The sequence below is a fragment of the Notolepis coatsorum genome, assembly GCF_963971535.1.
Source record: "Notolepis coatsorum genome assembly, chromosome: 2".
In the NCBI taxonomy this organism is placed as follows: Eukaryota; Metazoa; Chordata; class Actinopteri; order Aulopiformes; family Paralepididae; genus Notolepis; species Notolepis coatsorum.
Genome location: NC_140166.1, coordinates 147,935,614 through 147,963,581, shown reverse-complemented (window position 1 = coordinate 147,963,581; position 27,968 = coordinate 147,935,614). Strand labels below are relative to the sequence as shown.

General features: G+C 45.3%; 1 protein-coding gene across 1 annotated transcript in view; it reads left to right on the top strand.

The window, feature by feature from the left end:
• The window catches only part of LOC311223561 (ankyrin repeat and IBR domain-containing protein 1-like), a 211,281-nt gene that overhangs the window by 108,962 nt on the left and 74,351 nt on the right, over nt 1–27,968 (top strand). Inside the window, exons 7-8 of the mRNA XM_084308341.1 lie at nt 17,519–17,607; nt 18,602–18,743. Coding sequence (XP_084164467.1) covers nt 17,519–17,607; nt 18,602–18,743 — 231 coding nt within the window. The remainder of the gene's footprint in view (nt 1–17,518; nt 17,608–18,601; nt 18,744–27,968) is intronic.

The following is a 27,968-nucleotide window of genomic DNA, read 5'->3' as shown; positions in this document are numbered from 1 at the left end:
TATGTACAGATATAGATATAGTAACTAGTAAGAGTAGGTAAGGGATATGTATAGATATAGTAACTAGTAAGAGTAGGTAAGGGATATGTACAGATATAGATATAGTAACTAGTAAGAGTAGGTAAGGGATATGTACAGATATAGATCTCAGGCTGATCCTGATGTTCTGGTTTTATCGGAAACCTGGTTAAAAAAATCTGACAATGACTCATCTGCAGCTTTACAGCACTATAATTTATATAGAAGCGACAGAGCTGGCAGAGGGGGTGGTGTTACAATGTATGTAAAATGTATGTAATGTATGTAAAATCCTGTTTGTCTGTTTCAGTATTGAATACCATCACAGTTCCAAAGTGTTTCGAATGACTTGTGCTGAAGGTTGATTTGGGGCCTTGTAACTCTTTAGTTTTGATTGGTGTCTATAGGCCTCCCAAAGCTGAGGCTAGTGCTACTGATAAAATTATGGATATACTGTCATTATATTCTAATTCAGAGATGCTAGTGCTGGGTGATTTTAACTTGGACTGGCGAAATGCTGCTTCTAGTTACCTGAAGGAGGTGAGTGGTAACCTCTGCCTTACTCAGTTGATTACTGAGAGCACTAGACCAAACCCTAAAGATCATGCTAAATCCACTCTCATTGACTTGATATTTTCTAACAGATGTGACAGGATCTCTGCTAGTGGTGTTTTTGATTTAGGCATTAGTGATCATTGTCCTACGGTCTGTGTTAGATCCACAAAACTTGTGAAATCAAGACCGCGTATTGTTCAAAGGAGAAATCTTAAAATCTTTAACCCCCAAACCTTTTTGGAGGACATTGCTACTAATAATAGTCTATGTTTAGCAGGGTCTGATAATGTGCAAACTGCACTGGATTCTTTTATAAAGACATTTAATTGCTTTGTAGATAAACATGCTCCTTATAAAAGGACTAGGATTAAGGATAGGGTGGCACCGTGGTTCTCAAGTGAGCTATCAGCATTATTTTCTGAGCGGAACTCTGTGTGGTCACGTGCTAGACGCACTGGGGATACGCAAGACTGGCTTTCCTTCAGACAACTTAGAAATAGAACTACTGCAGCTGTGAGGAAGGCTAAATCTGATAACTTTTTAGACTTAGTCTCGAATTCCTACTCTAACCCAGCTAAATTCTGGGGTGCAGTAAACCTGTCAAAAAATAACCCGGCTACATTGCCATTGTGTATTAATGTGGCTGATTGTAAAATCTCGGATCCTCAGGAAATTTGTCTTGCTTTCAATAAACACTTCATTGAGGCTGGGTCCTTATTTGACAGGTTGTCTACTGGGCTGGCTCCACTGGATGTTGACTCTGACCCTAGCCCAATCTTCGATCATGCCTCGTGTGTACCTACATTTTCCTTCCAGCCATTTTCATCTAGTGAAACTCTCAATATCTTGCAATCCATAGACCCTAAGTGTTCTACTGGTGTGGACAATTTAGACAATTTTTTTTATAAAACTGGCAGCCCCTGTCATTTGTGAGCCATTGTCACACATCTTTAACCTTTCTATTGCATCTGGCATAGTCCCGCAAGTGTGGAAATCTGCCAAGGTGCTCCCCTTGCATAAAGGGGGGGATAGGGATAAGATGGATAACTATCGTCCTATCTCCAAACTATCATGCCTAGCCAAAGCACTGGAGACCTTGGTAAACAACCAATTAAAAACCTTTTTCTCAAGTTGCTCAGTGCTAAGTACTCACCAATCAGGTTTCAGAGCAAATCATAGTACTATTACAGCTGTTACTTTGGTCACTAATGACATTATTTCAGCCCTGGACAATGGGAAGCATTGTGCAGTTCTCTTTGTAGACCTCTCAAAGGCGTTTGATACAGTAGACCATCACTTGCTTTTGAATAGTCTAGCTAGCATTGGCCTGGATAAAGCCGCTTGTGCTTGGTTTCAGGACTATTTATCTTCAAGGTGTCAATCTGTGAATTCAGGTAACTTTCAATCTGATTTCCTGCCATTGTCTAAGGGTGTACCACAGGGTTCGGTATTGGGGCCGGTCCTCTTTACAATCTATATTAATGATATTGTTTCTAGTCTTTCAGCACTAGCAGGTTGTCAGGCTCATCTTTATGCGGATGATACAGTTGTCTACTGCATTGCGGATACTGTTCAGGAAGCTATTGTGAACCTGCAGCTTGCGTTTGACACTCTCCAAAATGCTCTAGCTAAGCTCAAGTTAGTGCTTAATGCTAGTAAAACCAAGTCTATGATGTTTTCTAGAGCCAGGGTTATAGATTATGACATGCTACACCTAACAACAGCAAATGGTTTGTATATTGAAAGAGTTAGTGAGTATAAATATCTTGGTATATGGCTGGATGATAAACTTTCTTTTAAATTCCATATAGATAACCTAGCTACAAAATTACGGCAAAAGATTGGTTTCTTGTACCGTAACCGCGCTAGTTTTCCTATGTTCTGTAGGAAAAGAATTATACAGGCTGTTTTTTTGTCAATATTGGACTATGGTGATATCATTTACAGGCATGCGTCTGCGTCTACATTAAGGCCTTTGGATTCTGCCTACCACTCCGCCCTAAGATTTATTACGGGTGACAAATATGATACTCACCATTGTCTTTTGTATGAGAGGGTAGGCTGGCCATCTCTCTCGTTGCGACGTAGTTATCATGGGTATCTTTTTATCTACAAAGCAATTATTGGCAACCTTCCACCTTATATTACATCTTTGTTGGTCTGGAGTGCTGTCACCTACCAAACTCGTTCGAATGATCGGCTTGTGCTCAGGGTGCCTCGAGTTCGGTCTGAGCTTGGAAAATCTGCCTTCTCCTACGATGCTCCATACACATGGAATACCCTGCAAAAGACTCTAAAGCTCGGAACATTCCCGTCATTCATGGAGTTTAAAGGCATTGCACTTGACCTATGTACTGAATCATGTAATTGTTTTTAATCCATCATTGTAGTAATTGTAATTCATTGTAATTATTAACTGTTATGATATTTGTGTCCTTTGTTAACTCGTCATCACTGTAAATGAGGGAAACCTCAGTGCTTTCACGAGTATAAATAAAGGTTTGAAATGAAATGAGTAAGAGTAGGTAAGGGATATGTACAGATATCGATATAGTAACTAGTAAGAGTAGGTAAGAGATATGTACAGATATAGTAACTAGTAACTAGTAAGAGTAGGTAAGGGATATGTACAGATATAGATATAGTAACTAGTAACTAGTAAGAGATATGTACAGTTATAGATATAGTAACTAGTAAGAGTAGGTAAGGGATATGTACAGATATAGATATAGTAACTAGTAAGAGTAGGTAATGGATATGTACAGATATAGATATAGTAACTAGTAAGAGTAGGTAAGGGATATGTACAGATATAGATATAGTAACTAGTAAGAGTAGGTAAGGGATATGTACAGATATATATATATATATAGTAACTAGTAAGAGTAGGTAAGGGATATGTGCACATATAGATATAGTAACTAGTAAGAGTAGGTAAGGGATATGTACAGATATAGATATAGTAACTAGTAAGAGTAGGTAAGGGATATGTATAGATATAGTAACTAGTAAAAGTAGGTAAGGGATATGTACATATATGATATAGTAACTAGTAAGAGTAGGTAAGGGATATGTACAGATATAGGTATAGTAACTAAGAGTAGGTAAGGGATATGTACAGATATAGTAACTAGTAAGAGTAGGTAAGGGATATGTACAGATCTGATATAGATATAGTAACTAGTAAGAGTAGGTAAGGGATATGTACAGATATAGTAACTAGTAAGAGTAGGTAAGGGATATGTACAGATATAGATATAGTAACTAGTAAGAGTAGGTAAGGGATATGTACAGATATATATATAGTAACTAGTAAGAGTAGGTAAGGGATATGTACAGATATAGTAACTAGTAAGAGTAGGTAAGGGATATGTACAGATCTGATATAGATATAGTAACTAGTAAGAGTAGGTAAGGGATATGTACAGATATAGATATAGTAACTAGTAAGAGTAGGTAAGGGATATGTACAGATATATATATATAGTAACTAGTAAGAGTAGGTAAGGGATATGTACAGATATAGATATAGTAACTAGTAAGAGCTGGTAAGGGATATGTACAGATATAAATATAGTAACTAGTAAGAGTAGGTAAGGGATATGTACAGATATAGATATAGTAACTAGTAAGAGTAGGTAAGAGATATGTACAGATATAGATATATATATAGTAACTAGTAAGTAGGTAAGAGATATGTACAGATATAGATATATATATAGTAACTAGTAAGAGTAGGTAAGGGATATGTACACGTTTCAAGTTTCTTTATTAGTTGTCATACAGAAGTACAGAATACTTTTATATAAAATGCTTCTTTCTGTTTTGCTCAAGATATTGTGCTAGATAAAAATAGATAAGTATAAAAAATAGTAGGTAAGGGATATGTACAGATATACATATAGTAACTAGTAAGAGTAGGTAAGGGATATGTACACATATAGATATAGTAACTAGTAAGAGTAGGTAAGGGATATGTACAGATATAGATATAGTAACTAGTAAGAGTAGGTAAGGGATATGTACAGATATAGATATAGTAACTAGTAAAAGTAGGTAAGGGATATGTACAGATATGATATAGTAACTAGTAAGAGTAGGTAAGAGATATGTACAGATATATATATAGTAACTAGTAAGAGTAGGTAAGGGATATGTACAGATATAGTAACTAGTAAGAGTAGGTAAGGGATATGTACAGATCTGATATAGATATAGTAACTAGTAAGAGTAGGTAAGGGATATGTACAGATAGTAACTAGTAAGAGTAGGTAAGGGATATGTACAGATATAGATATAGTAACTAGTAAGAGTAGGTAAGGGATATGTACAGATATATATATATATATATATATATATATATATATATATATATATATATATATATATATATATATATATATATAGTAACTAGTAAGAGTAGGTAAGGGATATGTACAGATATAGATATAGTAACTAGTAAGAGTAGGTAAGGGATATGTACAGATATAGATATAGTAACTAGTAAGAGTAGGTAAGGGATATGTACAGATATAAATATAGTATACAGATATGTAAAAAAAGGATTGTATGTACAGACAGATGTGGATATATATACGGTTATAATATATATATATATATATATACGGTATACAACATTATTGTGCATGCTATCATACAGAGTTATATGGGTTATATCCAGGTGTATAAGTAGGTATATAGAAGTGTTTCTTCTTTTATGGGTGGGGGGGGGATAAGGACCTTTCTCTCTAGACATCTTAGCTGAACTGTTTGATAAACAACACTCCCCGCTGCCGCAGGCCTGACTGCACCACTTGACTTTACAAGGACCATGATTAGGGGGTGAGTCTGTTTGAGACAGTGGCCCGTTCTGTGGCCCATTCTGTGGCCAGCAGCCATCGATCGCTCCACCCGAGGGCCCCCTTAAAGGTTACAGTTGATTATGACACGAGGCCCTTTCACAAATCAATACTTTCATTGTCTGAGCTACAGTGGCTTCCTCTGTTCACATTGTTATGTCTCTATCTAACGAGGCCTGTGCGTGTGTGTGTGTGTGTTTGTGTGTGTATTAGGGATGAAACGGTTACCAGTTTTGATGTTAACCACGGTAAAATTCCCTGACTGTCAGTAATACCGTTCAAATTTCAATTAGCGTTAAAACCATGTTTGATTACAGCGCTTTTTAAAATAATGCCTCGTCTCCACTAGCCAGGGTTTAGCCGTGCTGTGGCCTTGTTTCCACTAGCCAGGGTTTAGCCGTGCTGTGGCCTCGTCTCCACTAGCCAGGGTTTAGCCGTGCTGTGGCCTTGTCTCCACTAGCCAGGGTTTAGCCGTGCTGTGGCCTTGTCTCCACTAGTCAGGGTTTAGCCGTGCTGTGGCCTTGTGTCCACTAGCCAGGGTTTAGCCGTGCTGTGGCCTTGTCTCCACTAGCCAGGGTTTAGCTGTGCTGTGGCCTCATCTCCACTAGCCAGGGTTTAGCCGTGCTGTGGCCTTGTGTCCACTAGCCAGGGTTTAGCCGTGCTGTGGCCTTGTGTCCACTAGCCAGGGTTTAGCCGTGCTGTGGCCTTGTCTCCACTAGCCAGGGTTTAGCTGTGCTGTGGCCTCGTCTCCACTAGCCAGGGTTTAGCCACGCTGTGGCCTTGTCTCCACTAGCCAGGGTTTAGCCGTGCTGTGGCCTTGTCTCCACTAGCCAGGGTTTAGCCGTGCTGTGGCCTTGTCTCTACTAGCCAGGGTTTAGCTGTGGCCTTGTCTCCACTAGCCAGGGTTTAGCCATGCTGTGGCCTTGTCTCCACTAGCCAGGGTTTAGCCGTGCTATGGCCTCGTCTCCACTAGCCAGGGTTTAGCCGTGCTGTGGCCTTGTCTCCACTAGCCAGGGTTTAGCCGTGCTGTGGCCTTGTCTCCACTAGCCAGGGTTTAGCCGTGCTGTGGCCTTGTCTCCACTAGCCAGGGTTTAGCTGTGGCCTTGTCTCCACTAGCCAGGGTTTAGCCGTGCTGTGGCCTTGTCTCCACTAGCCAGGGTTTAGCCGTGCTGTGGCCTCGTCTCCACTAGCCAGGGTTTAGCCGTGCTGTGGCCTTGTCTCCACTAGCCAGGGTTTAGCTGTGGCCTTGTCTCCACTAGCCAGGGTTTAGCCGTGCTGTGGCCTTGTCTCCACTAGCCAGGGTTTAGCCGTGCTGTGGCCTCGTCTCCACTAGCCAGGGTTTAGCATGCTGTGGCCTTGTCTCCACTAGCCAGGGTTTAGCTGTGGCCTTGTCTCCACTAGCCAGGGTTTAGCCGTGCTGTGGCCTTGTCTCCACTAGCCAGGGTTTAGCCGTGCTGTGGCCTCGTCTCCACTAGCCAGGGTTTAGCCGTGCTGTGGCCTTGTCTCCACTAGCCACGGTTTAGCCGTGCTGTGGCCTTGTCTCCACTAGCCAGGGTTTAGCCGTGCTGTCGCCTTGTCTCCACTAGCCAGGGTTTAGCATGCTGTGGCCTTGTCTCCACTAGCCAGGGTTTAGCCATGCTGTGGCCTTGTCTCCACTAGCCAGGGTTTAGCTGTGGCCTCGTCTCCACTAGCCACGGTTTAGCTCTGGCCTTGTCTCCACTAGCCACGGTTTAGCCGTGCTGTGGCCTCGTCTCCACTAGCCAGGGTTTAGCCGTGCTGTGGCCTCGTCTCCACTAGCCAGGGTTTAGCTGTGCTGTGGCCTCGTCTCCATTAGCCAGCGTTTAGCTGTGGCCTTGTCTCCACTAGCCAGGGTTTAGCTGTGGCCTCGTCTCCACTAGCCAGGGTTTAGCTGTGGCCTCGTCTCCACTAGCCAGGGTTTAGCTGTGGCCTCATCTCCACTAGCCAGGGTTTAGCTGTGGCCTTGTCTCCACTAGCCTGGGTTTAGCCGAGCTGTGGCCTCGTCTCCACTAGCCAGGGTTTAGCCGTGCTGTGGCCTCGTCTCCACTAGCCAGGGTTTAGCCGTGCTGTGGCCTCGTCTCCACTAGCCAGGGTTTAGCTGTGGCCTTGTCTCCACTAGCCAGGGTTTAGCGTGCTGTGGCCTCGTCTCCACTAGCCAGGGTTTAGCTGTGGCCTTGTCTCCACTAGGCAGGGTTTAGCTGTGCTGTGGCCTTGTCTCCACTAGCCAGGGTTTAGCCGTGCTGTGACCTTGTCTCCTCTAGCCAGGGTTTAGCTGTGGCCTTGTCTCCACTAGCCAGGGTTTAGCCGTGCTGTGGCCTGTCTGGTCTCCACTAGCCAGGGTTTAGCCGTGCTGTGGCCTTGTCTCCACTAGCCAGGGTTTAGCCGTGCTGTGGCCTTGTCTCCACTAGCCAGGGTTTAGCCATGCTGTGGCCTTGTCTCCACTAGCCAGGGTTTAGCCGTTCTGTGGCCTCGTCTCCACTAGCCAGGGTTTAGCCGTGCTGTGGCCTCGTCTCCATTAGCCAGGGTTTAGCCGTGCTGTAGCCTCATCTCCACTAGCCAGGGTTTAGCCGTGCTGTGGCCTCGTCTCCACTAGCCAGGGTTTAGCCGTGCTGTGGCCTTGTCTCCACTAGCCAGGGTTTAGCCGTGCTGTGGCCTCGTCTCCACTAGCCAGGGTTTAGCTGTGTCCTTTGTTTCCACTAGCCAGGGTTTAGCCGTGTCCTTGTCTCCACTAGCCAGGGTTTAGCCGTGCTGTGGCCTGTCTGGTCTCCACTAGCCAGGGTTTAGCCGTGCTGTGGCCTCGTCTCCACTAGCCAGGGTTTAGCCATGCTGTGGCCTTGTCTCCACTAGCCAGGGTTTAGCCGTGCTGTGGCCTTGTCTCCACTAGCCAGGGTTTAGCCGTGCTGTGGCCTCGTCTCCACTAGCCAGGGTTTAGCTGTGGCCTTGTCTCCCCTAGCCAGGGTTTAGCCGTGCTGTGGCCTTGTCTCCACTAGCCAGGGTTTAGCCGTGCTGTGGCCTTGTCTCCACTAGCCAGGGTTTAGCCGTGCTGTGGCCTCGTCTCCACTAGCCAGGGTTTAGCCGTGCTGTGGCCTTGTCTCCACTAGCCAGGGTTTAGCTCTGGCCTCATCTCCACTAGCCAGGGTTTAGCTGTGGCCTTGTCTCCACTAGCCAGGGTTTAGCTGTGGCCTTGTCTCCACTAGCCAGGGTTTAGCTGTGGCCTCGTCTCCACTAGCCAGGGTTTAGTTGTGGCCTTGTCTCCACTAGCCACGGTTTAGCTGTGGCCTGTCTCCACTAGCCAGGGTTTAGCATGCTGTGGCCTCGTCTCCACTAGCCAGGGTTTAGCCGTGCTGTGGCCTCGTCTCCACTAGCCAGGGTTTAGCCGTGCTCTGGCCTTGTCTCCACTCTCCACTAGCCAGGGTTTAGCCGTGCTGTGGCCTCGTCTCCACTAGCCAGGGTTTAGCCGTGCTGTGGCCTTGTCTCCACTAGCCAGGGTTTAGCCGTGCTGTGGCCTCGTCTCCACTAGCCAGGGTTTAGCCGTGCTGTGGCCTCGTCTCCACTAGCCAGGGTTTAGCCATGCTGTGGCCTCGTCTCCACTAGCCAGGGTTTAGCCGTGCTGTGGCCTTGTCTCCACTAGCCAGGGTTTAGCGTGCTGTGGCCTCGTCTCCACTAGCCAGGGTTTAGCGTGCTGTGGCCCTGTCTCCACTAGCCAGGGTTTAGCCGTGCTGTGGCCTCGTCTCCACTAGCCAGGGTTTAGCCGTGCTGTGGCCTCGTCTCCACTAGCCAGGGTTTAGCTGTGGCCTTGTCTCCACTAGCCAGGGTTTAGCTGTGGCCTTGTCTCCACTAGCTAGGGTTTAGCGTGCTGTGGCCTCGTCTCCACTAGCCAGGGTTTAGCCGTGCTGTTGCCTCGTCTCCACTAGCCAGGGTTTAGCTGTGGCCTTGTCTCCACTAGCCAGGGTTTAGCCGTGCTGTGGCCTCGTCTCCACTAGCCAGGGTTTAGCTGTGGCCTTGCCTCCACTAGCCAGGGTTTAGCGTGCTGTGGCCTCGACTCCACTATATAATTGTTTGCAACATAATTAAGTAGGAGTCTCTGATCCACCTCCACAGAGAGCTGAGAGACACAGGTCCAGGTCTGATCCACCTACACAGGGAGTCCTGAGACCCAGGTCCAGGTCTGATCCACCTACACAGAGAGTCCTGAGACCCAGGTCTGATCCACCTACACAGATAGTTCTGAGACCCAGGTCCAGGTCTGATCCACCTACACAGAGAGTCACTGAGACCCAGGTCCAGGTCTGATCCACCTCCACAGAGAGTCACTGAGACCCAGGTCCAGGTCTGATCCACCTCCACAGAGAGAGAGACCCAGGTCCAGGTCTGATCCACCTCCACAGAGAGATGAGACCCAGGTCCAGGAGTTTGCTGACCAGCCTACTGGGGACAATGGTGTTGAACGCACTGCTGTAGTCTATGAAAAGCATCCTCACATTATGTCCCATTCTGGTCAAGGTGTGTCAGTGCTGAGTGGAGGGTTGAATGAATGAATGAATGAATGAATGAATGAATGAATGAATGGAAACTTTATTTAACAGATTGCAGAATGGGTACAATTCAGTACGGCTCAATACACACAATTGTTAAGGGGATGCAGACCAGAGAAAGACGTTTGTCTTTCTCTGGTCTGCAACTATGGGGCGCCAACTATGGGGTAGTTGGCGCCGAGGAGAGTGGCAGCCTTTTCATAGCAGCTCCCACCCCCTTTACTTCTTATCGCGTTTACTACTTTCTTAATTATTCTTTTTGTGATTATACTTACATAATAGATGTATAAGTGACTAGGGATGCCCCCCGGACCCCGGTTTTAAACGGGAACCGGTACTATATTAGAAAATACCGGAGTATTTATAAGCTCCGACGTCCTCGGTACTGCTATCGATACTCTAGAGAAATTATTATTATTATTATTATTATTATTATTTAAAAGTTGCAAACGATCTATCCTCTCTCTGTCTCTGCACGAGAAGCGAGCCACAGCGAGTCATTATTACACACACTCCTCACGAGTCGCTCGCTAGTAGTGCTACATACGGGTACTCCTTAATGAAAGTTCTCCGTGCTGAAGCGCGCTGCACACAGACACAGACAGCTCTGAGTCTGCATGCACCGTGACTCGTGATGGCGGATAGAGCGAAGCGTTCTAAAGAAAGTATGGATATACAACGCACGTTGCCACAAGTGCAACAAAACATTTGCCAGTAAGGGTGGCAATACGAGCAATTTATCAAAACATCTGTTGGCAAAACATGATATTAGTGTGCAGAAATGCGCGTATTCGACTGCCTTGCGCGCAGTGTTCCATCTGCATCCACGTCCACTGCCGCCGGTAAGCCAAGATACGGAGTTTCCTAGGCTAATAACGAATTATTACAAATAGGCTAATAAACAAAATAATTGTTTAGCTACAAATACTACAATCTAAACTTTTTATAGATCGTCAAGCTGAGGCGTCAGCCACCAATGTGTCCCAGGCCAGTGAGCCCAGGGCCACCACACATCCTTCCCTCTACCTCCCTCCACCACCCAAAGTCCTTTCACCCTAGCAGCTAGAGGAAGGATGACAGAGGATAGGGTGAACGAGTGTCACAGTTCTGTTAGCCTTTTGCATTTGTTGTTTATTATAAAAAGTCTATAATTCAGAGTCAGACACATTTAAAACATTGTTGCTGCTGTTGCTGAAGAAATTATATTCATTTATTATATTTATTTATAAAGTTATATAAAAGAACATTGCTGCTGCTGTTGCTGAAGAAATTATATTTATTTATAATACTTATTTATAAAGTTGTATTTATAAATAATAAAGCAATGTTGATTCTGTTCTTAATTAATTGTCTTTTTTTCTTGCAAAAAAAGAACCAAAAAGAACCGATAAGAGTATCGATAAAGTACCGAACCGTTAAGCAGTATCGATAAGAGTAGTAGTATCGATAAAATCCTAACGATACCCATCCCTATAAGTGACTGTGCGTTGCTTTAGACCAAGTTAAGGCATTTGTAACAACTTCTGTGAAGTTAGCTGAGTTAGGCAAGTTCGGTCGAGCACAGCTCTGAACAATGGACAACAACACCGGCGGCAGGCTGGTTTACCCGCGGCAGGACGACAACAACAACAACAACAACAGCAACAACGGCGGGCTGGTTTACCCGAGGGAGGCTCTCCTCTGCTTTCGAAACAGAGTTGCAGAACCACAGAGGAATCTACCAGCCGAAATAAGGATTCGCAGACGGGGAAATCGAGCTGGCACGAGCGTGAAGGACAGGAGAGAGGACAGCAGGAGATTCAAGCCTTACCTGCCCGCTGTCGTCATGGGGAACGTGCGATCGCTGGTCAACAAGACCGACGAGCTCTCAGCCCTGATGATCAACCAGCGTGAGTACAAGGAGGCAAGCCTACTGTGCTTCACCGAATCCTGGCTGAACGAGAACATCCCGGACAGTGCAATAGAACAGGAGGGCTTCACGGTGGTGCGCGCCGACCGGAGTAAACAGAGCGGCAAGCGGAGAGGAGGAGGGCTTGTTGTCTTTGTTAACTCCAAATGGTGCCACCCGGGGCACATCACCATTAAGGAACGTATCTGTTCCCCCGACATTGAACTATTGGCACTGAGTCTGCGGCCATACTATTTACCGCGAGAAATAACACACGTCCTGGCTCTCACTGTTTACATCCCTCCCAGCGCGGCGGCGGCGCAGGCGAGTGACGTCATACACTCCACCGTCGCGGCGCTTCAGACAAAACACCCGGATGCATTTATTTTTATCAATGGGGACTTCAACCATGTCAGACTGAACAAGACCCTGACAAACTTCACCCAGTATGTCACCTGCAAAACCAGGGGAGACAAAACTCTGGACCTCCTGTATGCTAACGTGAAGGAGGCTTTCAGTGCGACTTCCCTGCCCCCCCTCGGCCAGTCAGACCACAACCTTGTGAGGCTTGTATCCACATACACGCCTCTCATTAAGAGACAGCCTCCGACCACCATGTCTGTCCCACAGTGGTCTGACGACGTCGAGGAGGAGCTACAGGAGTGTTTCAGGTCGACAGACTGGGATATGTTTGAGAGGGCTTACGGTGATGACATTGATGGACTATCCCACTGCATCACAGACTACATCAGGTTCTGTGAGGAGAGCATCGTACCCACAAAGAGGGTACGCTGCTTCTCAAACAATAAACCCTGGATTAGCAAAGGACATTAAACACCTGCTAAACAGGAAAAAGAGGGCCTTCATGGCAGGGGACACTGAGCAGGCCAGGGCTGTCCAAAGGGAGCTCAAAAAAGAGCTAAGGGCAGCCAAGGTCAGCTACAAGGACAGGCTGGAGGGCAGACTACAGGCCAACAACACCAGGGAGGTGTGGGCGGGGGTCAGGAAGATCACTGGTTTCAAACAGCAGGGCACAGCTGTGGAGGGCCCTCCAGAGCGTGCAAACGAGTTCAACTCGTTTTTCAACCGCTTTGACCAGAGTGGCCTCCCCACACCCCTCCCCCCACCCATCGACACCAGCACCAGATCACACCTACAAAGCAGCCCCCCCACCCCCCACCCCCCCACACCCATCAGCAACGGCACCCCACCCCCAACACCAGCAGACTGCCCACCACCCCCAACCCTGACGATCACAACCAGTCAGGTCAGTAGGCAGCTCTCCAAAATTAATGTAAACAAAGCCAGAGGACCGGACAACACCAATCCCAGGGTGCTCAAGGTATGTGCAGAGCAGCTGGCAGCACCGCTCCAGCATCTTTTCAACCTCTCCCTGAGGCTGGAGAGGGTGCCCCAGCTCTGGAAGACCTCCTGCATTGTCCCGGTGCCCAAGAAGGGACGTCCCAGCACCCCCAACGACTACAGGCCAGTCGCTCTGACGTCACACGTCATGAAGACGTTTGAGAGACTGGTCCTGCAACACCTCAAGCCCCTGGTGCGTGACTCCCTCGACCCCCTGCAGTTTGCATACCAGGCAAACATCGGGGTGGAGGATGCCATCATCTACATGCTCCACAGAGCGTACACGCACCTGGAGAAGCCGCGCAGCTCAGTGAGGATTATGTTCTTTGATTTCTCCAGCGCCTTCAACACCATCCAGCCGTCACTGCTAGCGGAGAAGCTCTCTGCGATGCAGCTGGAGCACGGCTTGGTGGCCTGGATCAAGGACTACCTCACTGAGAGGCCACAGTACGTCAGACTAAAGGACAGTCAGTCTGACGTACTGGTGAGCAACACCGGCGCCCCCCAGGGAACTGTGCTGTCACCCTTCCTCTTCACCCTCTACACCTCAGACTTCTGCCGCAACTCCAGCGGGTGCCACCTGCAGAAGTTCTCAGACGACTCCTAATAGACTCCTAAGCTACATCACCGACGATGATGAGGAGGAGTACAGAGCCCTGGTGGAGAGCTTCGTGGGGTGGAGCGACAGCAACCACCTCCAACTCAACACCAGTAAGACCAAGGAGCTGGTGGTGGACTTCCGGAGGGGCAAGAAGAGGCCCCCCCCGATTCCCATCTCCATCCGAGGGGTGGATGTGGAGATGGTGGACTCATACAAGTTCCTTGGGGTACACCTGAACAATAAACTGGACTGGTCGGACAACACAGAGGCCCTCTACAGGAAGGGACAGAGCAGGCTGTTCTTCCTGAGGAGACTCAGGTCCTTCAATGTGTGCAACAAACTGCTGCAGTCTTTTTACCAGTCTGTTGTGGCCAGCATCCTCTTCTATGCTGTGGCATGCTGGGGAGGCTACATCAACTCAAGGGACACCAACAAGCTCAACATGCTGGTGAGGAAGGCTAGCTCCGTGGTGGGAGTCGAGCTACCTAGACTTGAGGTGATGGGAGAGAGGGGGATGATAAGGAAGCTGGATGCCATCATGGAGAACCCCTACCACCCCCTCTACGACGAGCTAGTCAAGATGAGAAGCTCGTTCAGCCACAGACTCATCCCCCCCCGACACTCAACTAACCGCCTCGGACAGTCCTTCATACCAGCGGCCATCAGGCTCCACAACAGTGGGCAGCGACTAGCAGCCTCCAGGCCCCACAACAGGGGGCAGCGACAGCGACTGCTACCAGACATTGACCTGGGACTTATAGGAACCCAAGGGGGACAAAGTAGACTACCCTGGTACTTTGATTAATGTACACTCAGTAGATAGTAAATTATAACACTACCTCTTGCATACTGCACCTCATGTGACACTGTGAATAATGTGAATATTCCTCAGCTAGTCAGATAGTAAATTATATTGACCATATTGATCAAATTGTTTACACTGCCTGTGTTGTCTTTTACTACCTGTATACTGTGTTGTTTTACTACCTGTACCCCTCCCCCCCTCCCCCCCATGCTGCTATGATGCCTGAATTTCCCCAAGGGGATCAATAAAGGAATATCTTGTTTACATCAGGGTCCCCCATTATCAATTCATAGTGACATTTATGACATACACAACATACATGACATGACATTTATGGCATAGGGACATACATGACATACAGGTATATAGTACTGTTACATTTGTGACATATACGATATGAAAATATACAGTACTGTTACCCATAGATCCTAACAGAGAATATATACATATGATTTTATTTTATTTTATTTTATTAGGGATCCCCATTAGCTGGTGCCATAGCAACCAGCTAGTCTTCCTGGGGTCCACACACAAAAAAAACATACAAAAACAATTATTATTGCAAAAACAAAATTATTAAAAGTCAGTACACACAATGCATAATAAAACTACTGTAACAATTAAGATAGTTAAATTACATTACAGTGTAAAACAAAAACAAAAAAATACTTTACAGTGTTAAAAACCATTTAAAAACTATTTAAGATTCTTTTTTAAAGTGAATATACTGTAAATGCAGTAGAGGTTTTGAGGCAGGTTATTCCAAAGAGTTAATGATCTAAAAATAAAAGATCTCCTTAAAGCGTTGGTTTTAGGACCTGGCAATTCAAGCTGCCCACTACTGTAACCTCTAGTGTAATGATCATGCACAGTATTACTAAAAACAATCTGATTATGTATAAAAACAGGAGTTTTACTGCTCATGACCAACTTGGAACAGCACAAGTATATTAAAAGACAATCTATTTTCAACGTTAAGCCAAGAGAGGCGGGCATGCATACGGCTCACATTAGACCTTAGTGAGCAGCCCAGTACCAACCAATGATGGGGAGGAGACTGTACATTAGGAGGGGGTGGGTGGGTGGGAGAGAAATATACATACGGTGGGGAGAGAATATATACATACGGTGGGGAGGAGACTGTACATTAGGAGGGGGTGGGGGTGGGGGGGTTTGGACATTTACGGTGGCCAGTTTCGAATTGCAGCCTCCCGCAGGTGCTCTTTAACTCATTGGGCGCCATTGACGAGAAAAGTCGAGTTAACTCGCCATCGCTTGAGCGCCAATCACGAGAAAAGTCGGGTTTTAATCATTATTTCTTTTATTCGCTATTGCCATTCATAATTCATTCGGGCAGGCTGTGCATACTGTTCTGAATGTGTCTGAGCTGGCAGACGGTCAATACCGCCCTCTAACGCCTTCAGCCGCTATTGCACTCCATTTGAAACAATGTAGTTTGTTTCCTGGGCCGAGCTGAGCCGTGCGGGCGGGGTTTAAATACTCCGGCAGGACAAGCGTTTACAACGATGCATCAACTAGCCCCCCCCCCCCCTCTTTCATATGCAATGCCGGACAACGTGGGACAGACCTCCGCGACCAGTACTTGGAATGGCGATCAGATAATTGTATTATATTTTTTGCATTACATCAGAGACCAGGTAAGGACACTATATATCCAATCTTGCGCTGATCTGATATTTATTTTCTTCCGCGATCGAAGCTGTCTGTGTGTGTGTGTGTGTACCGTTGGTGGGGGGGAGGGGGCGCCGGTCCAAGCCCCATTTCATTCTTGCATGAGGAAGGATAATAACGATAATCTAGCGTTGATTTCAGGAAGATTCGATAATCAGGCGAAAAATTACAACGTGATAACTGGATTTCACTAAAGGGCTATTTTCGCGTCTTTTCCTGGGATTACTAAGAATCACCCAAACTATACTCATATTCAAAACTGTATAAAACGAAAATGTACGGATGAAAAAACAATCTGTTTTGTGCATGTTGACCAGAAGCAACTCACTGACAATCAACGGGTGTATTAGATCCATAGCTATACTATTTTATATATTTTAAGCACTCGCAAGTTTGGCTTTCTCCCCATTGACTTACAGTGATGGCGTTCTAGACCTATATCGCTGCGGCGCTGATTGAGTTAAAAGCTGTTTTGAAGGTGGGTAGGGATTCACATTATTTTACGGCTTTGGGTAGGGCGTTCCACATTGTTGTGGCATAATTGCTAAACGTGTTTAGTCCCTTGTTTGAGCCGAATCTGGGTTGAACATGATTTGTGGAACTCCCTCGGGTGTTGTGGGCGTGGTATTCACTGACCTTTGGGAAGTATTTCGACATGTACATGGGTACGTGGCTATAGCGTCCTCTGTCCTCCTTTTTATCACCTGTACATTGTATATTACTGTCGCACTTTACTGTTACATTTTACTCTGGTTGGATGTCACATTGGATGTCAGGGGTCAGGGGGAAACCACACCACAGGGCTTTCTTCTCTTCTCCCATCTTCTCAATTTGGCTTAGATAGCAAGTCTGGGGGTTGATCAAATAAAATGGCAAATCACAATACAATAAAATATCAAACCACTATTTTCTGAGTTAATGTGCAAGCGGTTACATTGGTCGTGAAGAGGGGGCTGTTTGTGCTCTACATTGTAAAGTGCTTAGCCTCACTCACTCACTCACTCGCTCACTCGCTCGCTCGCTCACTCACTCGCTCGCTCACTCACATGAGGGTGTTGTGTGTGTTGGTGTGCGATGGCTTCAACACAGATGATACATTTCTGACGTGTCATTCTCTCCTGTGTGTTTGTCTCAACAGTCTAACCCTAACCCTAACCCTTCTCTCCTGTGTGTTTGTCTCAACAGTGCGGGATCTGCATGTGTCCCATCTCCGTCTTCGAGGAACCTGTGGACATGTCCTGTGGCCATGAGTTCTGCAGAGCATGCTGGGAAGGGTAGGTTTAGGTTCTGCAGAGCATGCTGGGAAGGGTAGGTTTAGGTTCTGCAGAGCATGCTGGGAAGGGTAGGTTTAGGTTCTGCAGAGCATGCTTGGAAGGGGAGGTTCAGGTTCTGCAGAGCATGCTGGGAAGGGTAGGTCCAGGTTCTGCAGAGCATGCTGGGAAGGGTAGGTTCAGGTTCTGCAGAGCATGCTGGGAAGGGTAGGCTCAGGTTCTGCAGAGCATGCTGGGAAGGGTAGGTTCAGGGTTAGGGTTAGGGTTAGTTCAGGCCCGTGTGCTTCTTAGGTTCAGAGGTCGTTTGAGCTGCTGGAAGGCAGGACACACGCTTCCTATACAAGATAAGATAAGATATTCCTTTATTGATCCCCTTAGGGAAATGTGGTCGTCATATCAGCATGTGGGAGGGGGGGGGGGGGGGTATAGGTATGGGCAGGGTAATAGTAGAAAGACTATGTTACAAACACGGGTCAATTGTGACAAATAGGGAGTCCACACGTGAAAGCAATTTAACAATATAATTTATTTAAACCTATATAACAAACAATAATTGACATTAATATGTATGTATAAGATCAGTGATGAATGCAATGTGTGGATCAGTGAAACGTGTAGTGCGGTGTGGTGTCGGCGTGCATATAATGTACTTTATTAACCCTTTCACTGCCACGCGACAGAAGGTTAACCCTTTACTATCACACAACCGACGGCGATGCTCCATCATTAGCATCATGATGCTAATGATGGAGCATCGCCGTTGGTTGTGTGATAGTAAAGGGCTAACCTTCTGTATTGTCACAGTGAAAGGGTTAACCGGCTGTCATGTGGCAGTGAAAGGGTTAATTCATATATTTTCTTTTTATTTTAATATTATTTCCTAAATGTATGTATGTATGTTTTGTTAAGAAATCTATACAAATATTAATATTTAAAAAAAATTATTGGCTTATGCACCGTTACCCGTCACTCAGCCCCCTCCTCGTTCTGTCACCAGGTTCCTCAACCTGAAGATCCAGGAGGGGGCCCACAACATCTTCTGTCCGGCCTCCCACTGCTTCCAGCTGGTCCCTGTGGAGGTCATCGAGAGCGTGGTGTCCCGGGAGATGGACCGACGCTACCTCCAGTTTGACATCAAGGTATATTTAAGCAGTAATATGGGAGCGGTCAAGCTCAAATTTATTTATGGTGAAAAATGGTAAATGGTGCATTTATATAGCAGCTTTTATTCAAAGCGCTTTACAATTTTGTTCCTCACATTCACACACTGATGACGGAGGCCACCGTGCAAGGTGCCGACCTGCACATTGGGAGCATTTAGGGGTTAAGTGTCTTGCTCAAGGACACATCAACACGCTGCCCGAGAGGAGCGGGAATCGAACCGGGAACCTTCCGTCCACCAGGCGACCGCTCTACCTCCTGAGACACTGTTTACCAGATGACCGCTCTACCTCCTGAGTCACTGTCCACCAGACGACCGCTCTACCTCCTGAGTCACTGTTTACCAGACGAGCGCTCTACCTCCTGAGTCACTGTTTACCAGACGACCGCTCTACCAGGGGCGGGGCTAGGGGGTGGCTACTTGGGCTCAAGCCCCGAATGTTTTCTGAAAACCCCCGAATCTATTAAATTTTTTATTTTCTTTTTTGACAATTCATCATTGTTACATGAAAATATGTTTGCACCAGATTTAGCAGAAGCTAATTTCCATCTGTGGTCTATCCAGCTGCTAACTGTATTTGAGTGAGTTAAGTCTTGGTGTTATGGTAGACTCAGACCTAAGCTTTAAATCACAATCAACAAGTTGACAAAAACTTAATTCTTCCACCTTAGAAACATAGCTAAAGTACGGCCATTTATAAATCAAAAGGATGCTGAAAACCAGATCCATGCCTTTATCTCAAGCCAACTCGACTACTGTAATGCACTCCTTACCGGACTCCCGAAAAAATACGATGATAACTATTTTATTGCAATGCACTATTGCATTATTTTATTCTATTTTACTAACTATTTTATTGCACTGCACTATTTTACTTTGTATCAGTGAATCATAGACGCCTGGCCATAAGAGCATTCGGAGCATCTCTGCTCTCCCACTATTGAACTTGGGGGAGCAAAGGTATGCTCTTGCTCCACCACTTTTTGATCATATGAAAAATATGATATATCCCCCCCCAATATATAAATCTAACCATAACTACGTTATGGTTAACTGAGTTTTATAGTGAAAAGAGCAGCTTTATTGGTCAAGATTGAAGGCTCTATATTGCAGGAAATTGCACGTACAGGTTCATTAAATTCAAAAAAAAATAACTCCAAACCACCCCTTGCCTGCCAAAAAAAGAAAAAAAAACTGGCACCTATCTGGGCTAAGCCCCGGATCTCCTACAATCCGAAATCCGCCCCTGCGCTCTACCTCCTGAGCCACTGTTTACCAGACGACCGCTCTACCTCCTGAGTCACTGTCTACCAGACGAGCGCTCTACCTCCTGAGTCACTGTTTACCAGACGACCGCTCTACCTCCTGAGACACTGTTTACCAGACGACCGCTCTACCTCCTGAGTCACTGTTTACCAGACGAGCGCTCTACCTCCTGAGACACTGTTTACCAGACGAGCGCTCTACCTCGTGAGTCACTGTTTACCAGACGAGCGCTCTACCTCCTGAGACACTGTTTACCAGACGAGCGCTCTACCTCCTGAGCCACTGTTGCCCCTTATATAGTAGTAGTAGTTTATTCAGTCATCTCACACAATACAATATACACCATCATTTAACAATATTTGATTTTTACAGTGACACATTTATAGCACATTTAAAAACAAAGATTGACCAAAGTGCAGAAATAGTTTACAGAAATAGTACTGCATACAGCACCACACATGTATAACAATAAAAAAATACATTTAACATTTAGTCATTTAGCTGACACTTTTATCCAAAGCGACTTACAAGTTCTGTACGACAAGTCAGTAGGAAGGGTACAACTCTTATCGGCTGAGTAACAATGTTCATCAAAGTGTTAAGACTTGAGTGCTATAGTGTTGAGTGTACATTAGTATATTAACACTTTCAGTGCCACGCTGTTTGGTTAAAGTTACCCTTAGAATGCCAGCCTTCTAGTAGTTTCCGTGGTCGTTGCACTATGCACTAGAAACTGAAAGTGAAGCTGACTATCAGCCCAGAGCCCCATGCAGTTCAGACACGGGACGATACTGCCACCTGGTGATGGTCGATCAGAATGCAGTTCCAATGTGCCTAAATGATGCAGATCGCTCTGGGCAACTGTGTAGAGCGGGGATCAAAGTAAAAACGATCCAAAGGCGACTTTTTACGTTTACGGCCAAACACGTAAAAAGACGCTTTTGGCACAGAGTGTGTTAAGAAGAGTGCATGACAGTAAGAGTTTTTATTTTTTATTTAAATTTTTTATATTGATTGAAGAAGTGTGTCTTCAGTCGACGGTGAAAGATTGGTTGCGTTTCGGCCTTCCTAATTGTGGTGGGAAGTTTGTTCCACCATTGTAGGGCAAGGACTGAGAATAGGCGGCTTCTCCTTGATGACCCTCCCAGGGCTCGGATAGGAGTAGGTCTGAGGCGGCTAGAAGATGCAGAGCGTAGGGGTCTTGAGGGTGTGTAGTTAGAGACCATTGACCCGAGGTAGGCGGGAGCCGTTCCCTTCGCCGCACGATATGCCAGGTCGAGGGCCTTGAAGCGGATTCGTGCGTTGATGGGGAGCCAGTGCAGGACGGTCCCTGAGAAGTGGGGTGACATGGGCTGAGTTCGGTAGGTTTAAGATCTGGCGGGCGGCCGCGTTCTGAATGAGTAGAAGAGGCTTGGTGGCAGTGGCCGGGAGGCGTCTATGCCTTCTACAACTCTGTTCGGTTTCGGCGTTGCCTTTTGCGCTCTGATTGGCCGAGCGCGCGCATGAGCCGCGGCGCGGCCTTCAGCCATGCTGCGATAAGGCTTTCGCCAGCGGGGAGAGGGGCTACCGCGAGCGGGATCACTGCGCTCATCAACGACCCTCCGTGCTCCGGCTTTCAACAGCGGGGAGAGTATTATGGGGCTTATGCCGCGAAGCAGTAACACACATAGTTGCAATGCATCTGTCAGTACTTAACTATGTGTTCACTGTTGTGTTACTGCTTCGCGGCATAAGCCCCATAATACTCTCCCCGCTGTTGAAAGCCGGAGCACGGAGGGTCGTTGATGAGCGCAGTGATCCCGCTCGCGGTAGCCCCTCTCCCCGCTGGCGAAAGCCTTATCGCAGCATGGCTGAAGGCCGCGCCGCGGCTCATGCGCGCGCTCGGCCAATCAGAGCGCAAAACGGCAACGCGGAAACCGAACAGCGTTGTAGAAGGCATAGACGCGGCCGGGAGGCCAGCAAGCAGTGCGTTGCAGTAGTCAAGGCGGGAGATCCTTCTGACGTTGCTCAGGAGGAATATGCAGGTTCTGGTTATCGCTGCGATGTGAGCGGAGAAGTTCAACTGGTCGTCAAGAACAACGGCAAGGTTCTTGGCGGTCGGGGACGCGGCCACAGCTACATTCTCCACTGTGATGGAAAAGTCGTCAGGGAGAGGATCTGGCCGGAAGGTGAAGCAGTTCTGTTTTGCTTAGGTTCAGTTTGAGGTAGCATGGTAGCATGCAGTTTGCGAAGGTTCTTGGCAGAGGCCTCGATCCTGTGGTGAAAGAATACAATATAAAATGCTCAGATGTACGGCTCAACCTGAAGGAAAAGCCAGTGAGAGTGATTTTGGTCTCAGAAATATATTGGATTAGGAAGTTACTTCTATGTGATTTATGATATATGATAACTTCTCTGTATCTCGTTAATTATGTTATGGGAAATGTGTGGGCTGCAAACAGGGTTTGCACAAGGTCCTTGAAGTGCTTAAAGTGCTTGATTTTTTACCAAAAAAAGTCAAGGCCTGGAATTCCTTGAAAACAGCAAAATTTTTAACCAGGTACTTAAAAAGTCCTTGAAATTCAAATCAATCATTCGCATTGTAAGTTTTGTTCATCCATGATCAAAAAAAATCTGAATCAAGAAATTTAAATGTTTTATATAAAGTGTAACTAATTGTGGGAACAAGCGGGCAGAAAAGTGGCAATTTTTTAACTTGAACTTGAGGACTGCATACCTTTTTTGCAAACCAAAACAACATACTTTATACTTAGCACATGCATGGGCCTGGTCTCTTTTGAAAGAAGACATTCTGAAGTTTCTGATTCCAGAAAAAAATATCACTTTTAGTGCTAACGTAATAGAGTAACATAGGTCTGAACTTGAGTTGTAAAAAAGCTTGTTACTCAAGTTTTTCTGTAGTAGTTAGTAGTCCAGAGGTAGTATTTCCCCAGAAGGTGGTATGGCTTACAAATCCAGACGGAGCCATAGCCTGAAGCTTTATGTAGTACATATCCAAATCATACAGATCCATTCAGAAATTAGTGATTAGGAGTGATTTTGGTAAACTGTGTACAAAGAAAAACTCAGTTTTTCTCATAGACTTCAATTCATTCGGCTGTTTTGCTCTTCCTGTTTTCGTGTTTATTCGTGTTTTTTTATTTAGATCCCCATGTGGGGTATCATTTGAGGCCACACTCATTGGTTACAACAATCCACAATCATTTTCAAGATCGGATCTAGATTGACGGAACTACTGCAGCCTGAGTCAGGAGTGGTATTTTGCGCAATACCGTGTACTTTGCACAAGCCTCAAATACCGGCATGTAACTCAAGAACCGCTGAACGAATTTTGTCGCTATCGACAGGCAACAAATAAGCCTTCAATTCGATATATATATTGTATTACAAAATATGCACACCCGAGCCACTAGGGGTCGCCAAAGTCCCGGTTGCAAAAAATATTGGATCCGATAAATTTTTCTATAAAAACCTGCATTTAAAAGTTAATTGTATCCGTTTAAATGCTGTTTAAAAAAAATAGTGCTTGGAAAACTACTTGAAAGTACTTGAATTTCATTTTGCAATGTCTGTAGGAACCCTGTGCAAGGTAATCAGTCCCCCCCCTCTTCATACTTTCTTGCCTGTATGGCTGGGAAATAGGTATTAAATTCTATTTAAAAAGTCTTCATTTAACTTGTTGATACCTGCGGGAAACCAGGCTGTACATCTCTATCAGATCTGTTTCACTTTCAATTCAGTGGGATTCCATTCCACATACTGCAGATTTTGAAAGACCTTTCAGATTTAATTTAATAAAATTTCAAACCTTTATTTCATCTCGTAAGACACTGAGGTTACTCTCATTTACAAGACACAGTTTATCAGCAATTTCATACATATAGGCACAATAAATAAGAATAAAGAATCAGAAGAAGTCGAAAACACAGTGGTCGGAGATCATACTTTTAATTGCAGCAAGAGAAGGAAGAACCTTCAGCTTCATAGTCAGTATTTACAAGATGTACTTGCAAATACTGTAGTTGAGAAGGAATCCTCTGTCGTGAAGTGAAGACATGAAGCAATAAAGACTTTTCTGTTGATCGAAACAAGCGTTGAGGTCAGTTCACTTTCATCTCCAAGGCGATAGACAGACAACACCTGCTTGACGTGGAGGCAGCTGTAGAGATGCAGCAACAACACTGACAGATTCGGGCGTCATAGCAGCATGTGGGGGTGGGGGGGTGGTACAGGTATGGGCATGGTAATAGATGAAATACATGAATATAAGCAATAAAGTTAGATCTGAATATAGAAATATGAGGAGAAATAAACGGTCTAAACTATAAAATGTACTCTGAATATGAGGAAAATAAACAGCAACACTGATGTCGCAGGACAAAGACGAGGTGCAGAGTTGAACACAAACAAAGCACAGATGGAAAACGAGCTTCATACCAGAAAATAATTCAGATGGAATTTAATTTAACGTATTCACCTGCTCCAACTTGTTTCAACTGCCAAATCACCAACTCCTCCCTAGAATAGGATAGAGATAAGAGTGACATTTCATTTATCTTGTATTAATGTACGCTCAGACTCCCCCGCCCAGACGCTCATTTGTCCTGCTAGTTGACAGTGTGGACAGTAGCTGTCCCCAGCTGCCCTTGTCTGTGACTGATGGGTCTTGAAGCGACACAGATCTTAAAGCGGCACGGTGGTGTAGTGGTTAACACTGTCGCCTCACAGCTAGAAGGTCCAGGGTTCGATTCCGGCTTGGGGACCAGGTTTCCGCGTTGCCAGGTACCCAGGTGGGGTATCTCCCGGGCCTTTCTTAGTGGAGTTTGCACCCCGTGCTCGCAAGGGTCCCCCCCCCCCCCCCCGATAAGAGAAACCCAATGGAAAAACATGCACAACAGATCGCTAACGCTGTCGCGTCCCTGACGAAGACCAACAGGAGCCGACGCCCCTATCTGCTACCGGCTGCCCTTGGGGGGGAAAGACGACGGGATGGGTCAAGTGCCGAGACTCAATCGCATCGGCGACCCAACTAACTGCATGTGTGTGTGTTCCTGTGTGTGTGTGCCGCCCATCGCATGTGTGTCTGCCTGCATGCCAAATAAAGACTTCTCCAAAGTCCAGTTATAAATTATAAATACATTTTAAAATGTTACATGGACTAATCACCCTAGTCTGCTGCTCTTTTAACCTGTTAACCTGTAGCCCTATTTTCAGAAATGTTGCCTAAAGGTACATGCCTAAGTAAATGGAAGATTGCTCCACTTCTACAAGGTTAATTTGCATGTTCTTGGTATCTAGGAACATCTAGGGACTTGGGGGTATGTATTCCCAGTGTCAGAAATATTGTGTCTGTTACTAGGCTTGAGTAACTTGTAATAAAGAAAAAGGAGAATATAAATTATGATTTCATTTTGCATCTGTGCCGGTGAATAACACCATGAAAACATTGAGGTTCTTCTGATTTCGCTCACTGAGCTCATTCAGCACCTTTTTTTTTTTTTATCCACTTTTTCTCCCATTTTCAATTTTTTTCCCATCCCAATTTCGTATCATCCAATTCAACCCTCCCCTGTCTCGAATGCTGTTTCTTGCCTCCCACAAGCCGGCTGCAATGTGGACTAAGTCATACATAGCACGAGTCCCCTCCGATACTCGAGGTAACAGCAGTCGCATCTTTTCACCTGCGCGGCGCGATCTTTCAGCGTCAGGGGTCTGCGCTTTGGAGGGGCGCCGCCCTCATCGCTTCCTGATTCTACTGCGCAGGCACACCAACCGACCTGTAGGAGTCGCTGTCCACAACGCCCGATCCCCACCCATCAGTTTCCCTCCCCGTAATACTGCCAATGTGTATTAGTACGGACGACCAGCTAACCTGAAAGCAATGTGGAGCGCTGGGCTCGAACAGGCAAACCCAGCATCTCCAGTATTCATGGTGAGCGCCTTGCCCACTGCACCACGTAGCCGCACCATTCAGCACCTTCTTGAGATGTGTACAAAAAAATCTAAGCAAATTAATAAAGGGAAGATGATTAAACAGAAGGATTTGTAGATACAGTAATAAATTATAATCCATTTTAATTATAAATTCATATTTGACCTTGAACTTGACCTTATTTATGTGTATGACATTGCTGGTAAACTGTTGTCGCTGTAAATGAGGGTAACCTCAGTGTCTTACGAGTTGAAATTAAGGTTTGAAATTAAATTAAATTAAATTGCAATATGCAATTTGCTTCAGGAGCCAAGTAAGAATGTGTTCAGGAGAGAAATAGGTTTCCTTTACTTAACCTTTTGATTTAAAACTTCAACCGTTACATTCCTCACAGTCCACTCAGCAGGCGGCTGCAGATATCAATGTGAGTCTACTGATTTATTTATTTATTAATTTATTTTTATATAAGTTGATGACTTCAACTGTAATGGGTAGAGAGAAGATAGTTTGTGTACCACTGTCTTCTATAATAGAACTATGCAAGGTTGAAATTGGACATAGTTCTAAGGAAAACGAGCGACATGCAACATTTCAGAAATCAACCAATTGTGTCAGATCTATGTAGTGCAGATCTATGTAGTGCAGATCTATGTAGTGCAGATCTATGTAGTGCAGATCTATAGTGCAGATCTATGTAGTGCAGATCTATGTAGTGCAGATCTTTAATGCAGATCTATGTAGTGCTCTATGTAGTGCAGATCTATGTAGTGCAGATCTATGTAACTCAAAATCTGGATTTTTCTTTTCTCATGCGACCACAAACGTAACCCTGTTTCACTGTGACAATACAGAAGGTTAGCCCTTTCACTGTGACAATACAGAAGGTTAGCCCTTTACTATCACACAACCGACAGCGATGCTCCATCATTAGCATCATTAGCTCCGCGGATGCTAATGATGGAGCATCACCGTCGGTTGTGTGATAGTAAAGGGTTAACCTTCTGTCGTGTGGCAGTGAAAGGGTTAACAATCTAAATCTTGGTTTTGTCAGTAAAAGTATTGGATTTGATCGGTGTACTCAGTATTGCACACTACTTGTTGTTGAGTAGACCATGGCAGAGTCAGTGAAAGCATTATTGGTGATAGCTTCTGATTTAGAATCCTTTCTTCAGGCTACGTTTACACTGCAGGCAGAAGTGGCCCAGATCAGATTTATTTTGTCCTCATAATATGTGACCAGTGGCGTCGCGTGGGTAAAATAACAGGGGATGCAAATTATTTTTTTTATTAAAAATGTGTTTTTTATATTTAATATATATTTAAGCCAAATAATATTGTGACAAAATAAAAATGCACACTAAATAAAAATACACATTTCAAGTGTAAACATACAGCTAACTACTATTCCATGGGCTAGATTTAATAAGATTCGAGCTTAGTAAAGCGCTTCCCACACCTCCAGGGTGGCAAATGTGCAGAGGCTAGAGTACTTAGTTTGCTGATGAACCCGTTTTAAGGTGTGGGAAGAGCTTTACTAAGCTTGAATCTTATTGGCTATTATTGATTTTGGACTCCACAAGCATGAATCACATGGTGGATGCTAGAGAAAGACACCTCCCCTCTGCCTCCTCTGCTGCAGTGAGCACAGAGTGACTGCCTCTGCTCAGTGAGTCTGACAGTGTGTTAGAGAGCGTGAGAAGGAGAAGAGGGAGACATTTAAAAAAATATATATATAACAGAGATGAAAAATTATGATTTTTTATTATTATTGTAAACTATATAAAAAATATATATATATTTATTTTTAATATTTCATATTAATTCATATTTTAATAATGGGGAAGCCTGGCTTCCCTTGGCTTCCAGGAGGATTCGCCACTGTATGTGACTCAGATCTGTCTTCACAACAGTGTGAACGGCACAAAGCACAAAGAATCTGATCTTTTCTATTCTGGTTTGGGCCACTTTCACATGTGCTCCTAAATCAGATACGTACATGTCTTT